At 37.3% G+C, this 11,486-nt stretch overlaps 1 protein-coding gene across 3 annotated transcripts in view; it reads right to left on the bottom strand.

Annotated features, from left to right (window-relative positions):
- rprd2a (regulation of nuclear pre-mRNA domain containing 2a) overlaps positions 1 to 11,455 on the bottom strand; it is a 30,326-nt gene extending 18,871 nt beyond the window's left edge. For all 3 annotated transcript variants that reach the window (XR_003294540.1, XR_003294541.1, XM_026289795.1), the window contains exon 1: positions 11,194 to 11,455. Coding sequence is in view for 1 of the 3 variants with exons in the window: in XM_026289795.1 (XP_026145580.1) it covers positions 11,194 to 11,386 (193 nt within the window). In the remaining 2 variants the exon portion in view is untranslated. The remainder of the gene's footprint in view (positions 1 to 11,193) is intronic.
- Positions 11,456 to 11,486: the final 31 nt, after the last annotated feature.

Consider the following 11,486-nt stretch of genomic DNA (forward strand, 5'->3'; position numbering starts at 1 on the left):
CAGCACAAAAAAATCATTTTATAGGCATATTTTCATAAATTATGTAAAAAAAAAACACGACATCTTTAAAAAAATAAGGTCACTCACAACAACAACACACCAACCCATCTAAAGAGATTGAAACCTGTATTTAAGAAATGTTTGTGCTAGTGCTTCCCATTTGAAATGGATGGATCAAAAATGTTTAATCCAATGTGTATGCAATTTGTCTTGATGGAAACATCCTTGATCTGTACAAATATATGCCTGGCATCTCACAAGTAACACTTACATTTACTTTATTTGCTTACATTCCCACTGGATTTTGATTTGGTGATAGAGGTCACTGACTAGGGGTGGCTCGACACCACTTTTTCAGAACTGATCCCGATCCAATACCAAAAAGTCTGAGTATCGGCCGATACCAGGCATTTATTTTTTTTTTTTCATTGTAGAAATTCGAAACCTTAATGTGTGTTGAACTGACCGTCACTTTTTTTGTGTGTTACACACAATACTAAATAGGGATGTTACGGTTCACTGAAAAAAAAAAAAAAAAAAAAAATCAAACCGTTCGGTTCACCACACACGGTTCGGCAAGCGTTGGGACAGCGGTTCAACTTAAACCTTATTAAGCATTTGTAATATGGTTTGCTATAAATAACATGTGAAACAAACAGGGTTCAGCTAATAAATGTTTCTGTTGATGGATGCACATTCTGGCCTCCTAGAAATTACCAAAAACAAACAAAACAAAAAAATCACGTGGACCACATCCGGTTTTCTGCACATCCACATCCGATCGTCTAATCGCTTGAACGTCCAAACTATAAAACAAATACAACTGACATGGTTTAGTGAAGACTCAAGGCTCACCGCTCGCATGCCATCACTAGGTGTTGAACCGGCGTTCACCTCCGTGTTTTGCTTTTATGCCACTGACTGGCAGAATCATGTTGGCTACACATGCTTTTAAGGGGGAAGTATGAACAGGAAATAATCGAAATAACCGACATGGGAAAATTACGTCGGTTAGAGGTTCTAAATTTCGGTTTCGATAACTTTGATTAATCGTCCAGCCCTAGGGGGTCGTCTCATAACCCGCAGGTCAGTTTTCAGTTCGTTCACCAAAATGATTCGTTCGTATTCGTTCACGGATTTGTTCAGTGACCATTTCTTCATATTACACAAATACGCCACAGCAGGTGGCGAAAAAGAGTGTCTTGTGTTATGTCTCAAGTTAACGAACGTAAAATGTCGCCAAAGGCGGTAACACAAGCAATTTGCTCCAGCACCAATTTGCTCCAGCAAGTCTTGGAATATCAACCAGCAGAAACTACATTGTACACCTGATTATGCATGAAAAAAAAAGTAATAAACTGGAAAACCGGCATAATAAAAAAAAAAAAAAAAAAAAAGGTTTAAATACATTTTTTGTCAAACCGCCCAGCACTAACGCAAAATATCGGACTTGGATCGGTCTCATCTGACCGATACCCGATCCAGCATAAAATGGAAATATCGGAGTCGATACAGATACTGAATAATGGATCGCTGTACCCCTATCACTGACCCATCCTCCTTTTCATTCAAAAAGCAATCTGACATCAAAGCACTTTAGATAATAAATACTTTTTTTCCACCATATTTTTATATATTTAACTACACATTGTCATCAGAAAAAAAACAGTCAGTAATTAGACTGTCAGTTTCAAGTGTCACTAATCATACAAATTTACATTTTCAAGTTTCCTAGAGTGACAGTGTCACCTGATTGATTCAGTTTATAGTGTAAATAGTGTAAAATTAAAAACTTTAAATAGAATATAAAAAGGAGTAATTTTACACTTTGAACCGCTTATTATGTTCAAGAACATAATTTCATGAATTTCATGAGTTCTGTTATCTACAAAACCAACACACAAGCAAAAATGCCATTTTTGCCAATAAAGACTTCAAATGCATATCACCCATTTTAACATGACATGTTTGAACAAATTCAACCACACTTAACACAGACCCTTTCTATTCCATTATGACCAATGCCTTTCAAAACATAATACAATAATAATATTATATTTACAATGCAATGTAATAAAAGCTCCAAGACAATCTAATAGCATCAAGCATGAACCAATGACTAGGACACCGATAATTGTGATAAACACTACACTGGGCTCCAGACTGTGACTAAAAATATTAATCTGGGAGTGAAGTTTTTGCTGAGGTCGCCACTGGCAACTATATATATATATATATATATATATTTACATGTTATTACTTGTACTGCTAAACGAAACACAATTGTACAGCGCAAGAGAGAACAATATGACGGAGATGTGCAAAGTGAAAGTGCAGAAAAGCAGCGTCTATTTCTTGCACAACTTGAACCAACTATAACAGGTAAAGCTGTCAGTTGTGTGGATTTTGCAATATCATTAACAATTCTCATTTATAATCATTACTAATATGTAGAGCTGCAACTAACTATTATTTTTTCTGTCGACTAATCTAACGATTATTTTTTCGATTAGTCAACTACTCTAATGATTATTTTTATTACAGTTAATAATCTAATTTTCTTTTTTTATTAGCTAATTAATCCTTTGGATAACTTTGCAAAAAAATATAACTTCTAATATAATATTTCAACCTTTATTCATTTTCAACCAATGTGGTTGAAGTTTTTACAGTATACAAAAATAAAGAGGCTAAGAAAATTATTTTACTATGGTAAATATGAGTTTACGATAGCATTTATAATTAAACCATAGTATTCACAAATTTACAGTTGTCTGAGACGTCATGAAATGTTCTTTAGCATCACAAACCATAAAATGTAGTCAGGGTTCTGCTATGGTTTAGCATGGTTTCCAGAGATCTGGAGCTGATTCGGGGTAGCTTGGTGGTTTGTGACTGTTGTCTCGCGGCAAGCTGTCTTTTAAGGTGCAGTTCACATAACGCGTCTTTTGCACGCTCAAGTTCATTATTTCCAATGTAGGCGCGGTATGTGCGCTCATTAAGGAAGCGACACGGTCGCGACACGCAAGCGAAAACAGGCACGTCCACTCCACATCGAGTTAAAAACATCTCAACTATATTTAGACACTAAATATGACATCAGTTTGTGCTTTTAGAATCGCCGAATCTGCTGCAGTCGTTCCATTACATCTGCAGCAGAGACCTGGTCACCAGATCATACGGTAACCAGTTAAACCGTAACACTGGAGAGCTCCAGGATGTTTTCCTCTGAGGTGCTCATGCATCGCAGTTGTGCTGCCGTGATACACCATATCGGTTTTGCAAAGGGAACAAATGGGCATTTTATTTGGCCTCTGTTTAAAGTATTCCCATACTTTTGATAACCGTGGTCTCCGTTTTTGTGATAGAATGCAACTTTCTCCATTCCCAGTATGCCATTACGTGAGATGTAAACAGTGTGACGCGTCGACACATTTCAAGCACATTGAGGTATTTTTGTAGTTGACGTAATCGATGACGTCGACGCGTCATTGCAGCACTACTAATATGGCTTCTTCTAAACAAGATCTTAGTCTATGTGGTGTTCTGTTAATGTGTGAACTTCATATTATTTGAAGTGCACTTGGCGTCCATTAAATCGCAAAAAGCTTTGCGCTTTGTTACTCATGTTGTCTACATGATTCAATCCTCCTATAAAATTGTTTTATACTTAGAAAAAAAAAACAGACTGAAGTGTGAAAGACATAATAAAGTTGCTTTAAAGGTTCTTCACAGAACCATTTTTAGTTCCACAAAGAACCAATTAAGGTACTTTAAAGAACCAACCCTTCCTCAACTTTTTTTAATCTGAAGAACCTTCTTTCACCAAAAATAACCTTTTGTGAAATAAAAAGATCATTCAGATGTTAAAGGTTCTTAATGAAACCATTTGGACCAAAAAGGTTCTTTCTATGGCATCGTGAACCAACTTTATTTTTAAGAGTGTCTGAGAACATTTACAGGATGCATTGGGGAGGAGCCCAAACTATACTCCTACACTAAGTGGCCAAGTGATGCTAATGGTCCATGATATTGGTATAGATTCTGTGTAATGAAAATTTTTTTGTGACTGTATTTCAAGTTGGAAAAGACATTTAGTTCAAACTTTAAGTTAACCTTAGTTCCCACGTCATCTACAAGATGGGTTAAATTGCTGATAAAGTCAAGAAAAGATGAGACATAAACATGACGGTACAACAAACGATCAGCCGATCGTGATCGGAGCACCCCTAATAAATTCAGTCTAGGCCTGTACGATAAATAGCAATGAAACTAAAACCACGATTAGGCAGAAGATGCGACTGTTATGCATATCTTTCAGTGAAGCACAGTTCTGTAATCAGTAGTAAATTTCTATCCGAAAGGTCAGATGGCGCCCTCGTGCAGAAACTCTAACTACGCGCCACGAAAGAAATCCCTATAGCGATTGGGGAATAAACAGAAGATTTAATGGCTTTCATTGATTCAAAGTGAATAACAAACAGGAGGACTATGACAAAATATGGTTTATCTGAGTTTGTCTTTAGGGGTGGGCAATATAGCCTCAAAATTATATTACGATTTTTCAAGAATATCTGCGAACAATATTTATGATGATATAGAAAAAAAAAACATGGAACATTTTATTGGTCATTGCAGCATTTATTAGTGGAAACAAAATGAAGGACATTTTCAATCCTTTTCCAATGAGCTACTGTCATTGATGACAGACTACCTAATTTACTTAATCTTAGTGCAGCCTTTGACACCATAGATTATGCCATACTCATAGATCGATTATGTTTAAATTGGCGAGGTGTATTAGTTCGCTCAGGCACAGGAGGAAACGAAGAAGAGCTTGGTTTGGTCTTTTTGTGTGCTCTCCGTGTGCGCACCGAACTCAGCACTGAGCACTCATACTCTCAGTTGAGTTTTTCCTTATCTTCTGTTTGAATACTTTAAACTGTTTTGAATGTTTAAATTGATAAGGCTTTAATGATATTGCACAGGTTGTCTTTTTTACACTGGCCTCACGCAAGCAGTTGAAATCACAGGCCCCATCCCCTCTCTCCACACCGCTTTACTAAAGATACTAGAACCCCTCTCGCGATACTTTGTTGTCATACAACGATCAGTCTGCGCAGCACTGCTTTAAGTCGAACACACCTATTGGGTATGTGGTGTTGTTATTGTGCACGCCAGGCAACGTATATCCACCATATGTCATTGCATGCATATGACACTTTTTTAGCATGTAAAAATGGATACTGGTATTATTGCAGATGGTATGATATGGCACACCCCATTTGTCTTATTAGAATTTTCAGTACAATTAAACTATATAATAATACAATGCTAACTCACATGGCCTTTATCACTGCTTAGAATATTATGAAATGTTGCATGCCTTATTCTGTGTAAGAAGCCACATCAACTCACAGGATTTCAAACACTCAACTGACGTTATGAAGTGAGTAAAAACATGCTATTAAAGTGTTTTCACATGCATTCAGATGGAGCAGCATTTACTTACACAGAGCCATAGTTCACACAATCACATTCAATTAATCATCAATAAATTTCAGTATCAAAGAAAAAAATTACAGTTTCCATAAAAAGTAAGCAGCACAACTGTTTTCAACATTGATAAGAAATGTTTGAGCAGCAAATCAGTAGGATATATTTCATTTCTGATGGATCATGTGACACTAAAGTCTGGAACAAACATTCAGCTTTTAATATAGAATATATTATATATTTTAAAATAAATTAAAAAAGAAGAAAGTTATTTTAAATTGAACTAACAATAACTTATTACTGATTTTTTTTATCAATAATTAAAGACTTCTTTCAAAAAGAGTTCAAAAACAGATTTTAATTTTTAACTTAAGATAGAAACAAGTTATGACTAGTAATAGCATTGTTTTATACTGTGGGGATGTGCAACAAATAGTAAAGATAAAGTCAGATAAAACATTGCCTGCAGTTTTTAAGTTTTTCTATTTATTGAAACAGCAGTAACATTTAAAGCTATTTTTCATAAAACAATGCAAAGTAACCAAAGGACTATCAGCCAAAGATGCACAGATCCAATTAGAGACTTATCCAAGTATGAACTATGCAATAGATATGGCAAAAAATCCAATGCACACAACAGTCCTTCAACACCAAGTATTTAGGCCTATATAGATGGAGCATTTATGTTCCTCCTGACACACATTCTCACCCTTAAGGCTTTTATAAATCCAAAAAATTACATTACACTCCTAAAGCCCCGTTCACACTACACGCAACAACGAAGCGACGCAATCCCATTCATTTTAATGGAGAGCTGGCGATTTCCAGTGACACATTTGACAGCAACCGTCGGCGATCGGATGGGGTTTGTACTAGGGCTGCACGATGTGTCGTTTAAGCATCGATATCGTGATGTACGAATCCACGATAGTCACAACTCGCCCTAGTGCATATTAATCAATTGACACAATGGTGTCGATGTTTAAATCATTTAAAATGAGAACCTAAGTGTGCTCACCCTATTTTTGTTTTTAAGAAAAAATTTGATTTCATATTGCAATATATAAATCACAGAAAAATACAATATCGCAATGTCATTTTTTCCCAATATCGTGCAGCCCTAGTTTGTACAGTGACGCAACAACTTTATGCAAATGAAGAGTGACTTTCGGGAGCGAAAGCCAATAGGAAAGAAGACAGTAGAGCTCATGTGATCATTCTCCTCTCAGCCAAAGATAAACATACGCAATGGAAGAAAGAAGGCTCTGTTTCTCATTCTTTTTTTTCTTTTTTTTGTACGGATTTCATTTAGATTTCGATTATATTTAGTCTTTTGCCTCCATAATGTTTGTACTTAGCGGCAAGAAACCTGATTCACTGTCAAGGGAACCAGTATTGAGAACGCCCACTAGCAACCAACTACTTTTCACTTCCACACAAAAGAGTTTTTATAACTTTTTAAACCAGCAATTGTAAAGCTTTCAGCAACTGCTTGGTTAATGCGTATTTTCTCCATATGATAACTAGGCGTTCATAGATGAAGTCCCAGCAGTCCCAAGAATCATAACAAATTCTATGGAATCTTATAAAGTAACAACCCACCAGAGTATTTATAACACAAATAAATTAAACTAGTACTGAAGAGGATGTTAATAAAAAACGAACTATTTTAGGTTCACTGAACAGTGACACAATGGCTGTTTTAAAACCACAGTCTAGTGCCTGAAGCCCAAAACTGCAGCTGACATGGAAGACACTTATAGCCAAATTTGCATCAAGTTTGTTTGTGGTTTAGTGCATCAAAAGGGTTATCAACACAGCAGTTCAGTTTAAAAATGACGTCACTATGCACATCCGGTTGAGGGAAGCAAAATCGGCTTTTTCATGCGTTTCCACTCTGCCAATAACAGAACAGTGCAAATACTGGATGGGAACTTGGTTTATGAAATTATAGATTATGTGGACTCTGAAATAATAGTTACACCCCAAAATGCTGATGACTTGGAAGGAGCCTGTGACACCCACAATGCGGCTGACCCTAAACGTCCCATTCTGCCCCAAAATGCTGCTTACACCAAACAGCCCTATATAATCCAAAAACGATCCCAAACACCTCCTTGAACACCCAATAACACTACTGGTTAGAAACATGCCTAACACCTAAAATATAGCTGACCCCAAATTCCTCAAAACCTTTTTACTACCACCCAAAAATAACTTTGTTTGACACCCAAAATTTAGCTGACCTTAACCCTCTGGGGACGGATTAGGCGGTACCGCCCAAAATGGCATACTTTTACAAATGTGTAGTTATCTCAAAAACTATTAATGCTAGAGAGATGCGGGTTTTTTTGCCGTCTTCCTCAGATTCCGCTGAAAACAGCGGTGTCCAGTTTGTATATTAAACACTTCCCTTATTGCGCAATACCACTGCGTAAACAGGCCAATGAAAAATATTGTGCTAGGCAGATTCAACACGCAACAGCCAATGGAAAAATTGCCGCTGGGAGGAGTCTTTTTCTAACCCAATCAGAGGAAGGTTATGTCTTCTAGCGATTCAGAGGACTCTGTAGCTCTGCTGTAGCCTTGTAAAAGCTGGCTGGACTAAAGTAAAAGACATGTAATCAATAAGCGTTCAGAGAATCAGCATCATGGTGGAGAAATCAGAACGCGATCGGAGTGTTACAGAGAGCGATCGGAGTATTAGCGAGCACAAAGAGCTAAATTCGAGCGATCGGAGAATCCGCATCACGTGGAGAAAGCAGAAAGCTATCGGAGTGTTAGCGAGCACAAAGAGATAAATTCGAGAGAGATACAGCATTATTACAGAATTGTTTTATCAAAATGGCAAGCAGTAAAAGATTTACGGCAGAACAAGCTCTGGAACAATTACTGGAAAGGCCTTTCTTTGCTCATTGGCATGCCTAGGACTGTTTTTTTAAAAAAGTTAATTATTTAATTGTTCTTTACACATTTGATTAAACAATAACACATTTCTGTCAAGCAAAGAGTTTGAAAAAATATATTTTCTTTGTTCAAAAACTGTTCTATATTGTGTGTTTTTCAGTAATAAATGACAAAAATCTTATTTTCGTTTTTGAAATTCTCTAGTTCAGTGGTTTTCAACCTGTGGTGCGCGGCCCCCTAGTGGGCCGCGGTGGTATTGCAGGTGGGCCGCCAATTATTTTCTGTTCATTTCCAGTCCATTCTAGGGCTGTGCGATTAAAAGAAAACGTCCTAAAATCACGATTTGATCGTGCGCATATGCCTAACTCCAGGTTCACACACTGTCTGTGATGCGCTTTTTTTTCTGAGCCAATGTTGACGGATCAGAGCGTTCTCACTGCGGTAAAAGGCTAGAAATAAAAACGTGCGAAAATAATTCATGTCTAACACATGAGCATAGAGTGAATTTGTTAGTGAACAGGATGCAGTTTAAGTGAGAGGAGACACGTTTTAAGTGTGCACACTCTCTCCTCGCAAAGCAGCGTGTATCTGAGAGATTCGCACTCGTGCATTATTTTAATGTGCTTTCGCATTATATTTATGCGCTCTCACTGCTGACCGCATACACATACTGTATACACACTGCAAACACCTGAGGCACCGCTACAATTAATGAGCTCTATGAAGAATGCATGGCAAAAAAGAAAAAAAAGTCCCTGTATACAGGATTTTTTTTTTTTTTTTTTTTTTTTGCCACAAGTCTATACATTTTTTTACATCTTCACTATAGTGATAATTTTGACTTATGTCTGTTCTAGAGATGTTACAACTTTTTGATAAAGCTCTGATTGGTTTTCTTTTGGAAATATGTTTCAAATTAATCCTGAATGCATTTATGACTGTAAAAGCACAATTGCAAAATTGATCCAAAAAATCGCGATAGTTTTTTTTTTTTTTTGTCCATATCGCACAGCCCTAGTTAATTCAATAAATGTAGTTTAAAATCTAGCTTCTGAGTACTAAGTTATTCACCCAACAATAGCGGGGTCAGTTAATTTTTTTGAAGTGGGCCGCGCAAACATATGTGTTTGGTTGTGTGGGCCGCGAGTTGAAAAAGGTTGGGAACCACTGCTCTAGTTCATTGTAAAATTTTTCACTCATACTTCCTTTATGTAAACATATTGCATGCATGCTTATGGTAGCTTAGGGTCTTCTGAATCCATAGATACCAAACACAGGGTGTTTCATCTCCTTTACATATGATTTATAAGCCCAAATATAAAAATAGAGAAAACAGACCAAAAAGGACTTAGTCCCAAAAATAAAAAAAACGCCTAGGACTGTTTGTAAATAAAGTTAATTATTTAATTGATCTTTACACATTTGATTGAACATTAACCCATTTCTGTCAAGCAAAGAGTTTGAAAAATATTTTTTTGGGTCAAAAACTTTTAACTATTGTTGTGTGAGGTAGGATTTTCAGTAATAAATGACAAAAATCTCATTTTCGTCTTTGAAATTCTCTAGTTTATTGTACAATTTTTCACTCATACTTCCTTTATAGACATAATGCATGCATGCTTATGGTAGCTTAGGGTCTTCTGAATCCATTGATACCAAATACATGGTGGTCCATCCTCATTACATATGGTTTACAAGCCGAAATGTAAAAATAGAGAAAACGGACCAAAAAGGGCTTAGTCCCCTAAGGGTTAAAAACCTCATTTTGCCCTAAAATGCCCAAACACTCTTTTATTGCTCAAAAACATTGCAGATGAAAAGATGCCTGCTACACCAAAATGTAACTGACACCAAATGCCCTATTCTGTCCGGAATGGCTGCTGACACCAAACACCCCCATTTAGCCCAAAACTGCAGCGGATGTCAAACACCATTTATTGCCGAAAAACGCTGATTTAAAACATGCATGTGACACTCAAAATATGACACTGAACAGAACACCCCAATTTGTCCCAAAAATAATGATGCACATTCGAAACATGCCTATAACACCCAAAGTATAGCGGACAGAAACACCCCCTTCCTGTCCCAAAACAAACAAACCCTGCTGATTCTAAATGTGCTTGTGACACCGAAAATATACCTTAATTCTGCCCCAAAATGCTGACAACAAATACCCCTGTCTACTGCAAGAACATAAAAATACTATTCCCTGTAAATGCCTCAATCCTTTCTTTGCTACTGTACCCAAAGTTGCTACTGGACCCAAATATTCATATTAAGCTGAAAAGAAACACTCACCCTGAATATCCCAATCTGCCCAAAAATGCTGCTGCCTTCAAAAACTCCGTTATTGCCCCAAAATGTTACTGACTGATATCGTGACACTGACCCCTAAGCAACTGACCCAGAACCAACGTTACCCCTATTTGGCCCAAAAATGCTGCTGACCCCAAACACCTCTTCTATGAAAGATAAGGTTGCTCAAAAGAACTGCTGCCTTGGAAGGCGCCAAAATGCTGCCTAGGAAGACAGTTCTCTAGCTTTTGAAACACGACCCACGTCTTGACCTGATAGGAACAGATTAGCAGTTAGCTAACTAGCCACAACAGTTGTTTAGTGGACCGAAAAAGATAAAATAACCAGACACAATTACTTATATGCTACTTTCTCATACAAATATCAGATACGTAGATACTGGAAGTCCAACTAATATAGATTTGATAGCGGGATCGGGTTGTTGTATCAAGGCTGGACTCAGATTAGCGGGCTAACGTGCTAAATACTCACATTTGCGCAGCCACTTTATCCAGTATCGCACGACCACGCTGTGATATTTCTTGTTCTCGATGCACCAGACGGATAGTCCCTGAATGGATTCCATGGTGTTAGATATAGTCTGAAAACGACGGTCCAAAGTCGACTCCAAGCGCGGCGATGAGCCACTATTGTGGCCGCTAACACCTGCACTTCCAGCCGCCATTTCCCAGGTCTTGTGTTCGCAGTGCTGCCCCTCACAGGTTCATGTGTGGATACTGCAACATCATGGACTCTGGGCCTCCATTACTATCAATATTACAGCA

Source organism: Carassius auratus, chromosome 19, assembly GCF_003368295.1.
Source record: "Carassius auratus strain Wakin chromosome 19, ASM336829v1, whole genome shotgun sequence".
Taxonomy (NCBI): Eukaryota; Metazoa; Chordata; class Actinopteri; order Cypriniformes; family Cyprinidae; genus Carassius; species Carassius auratus.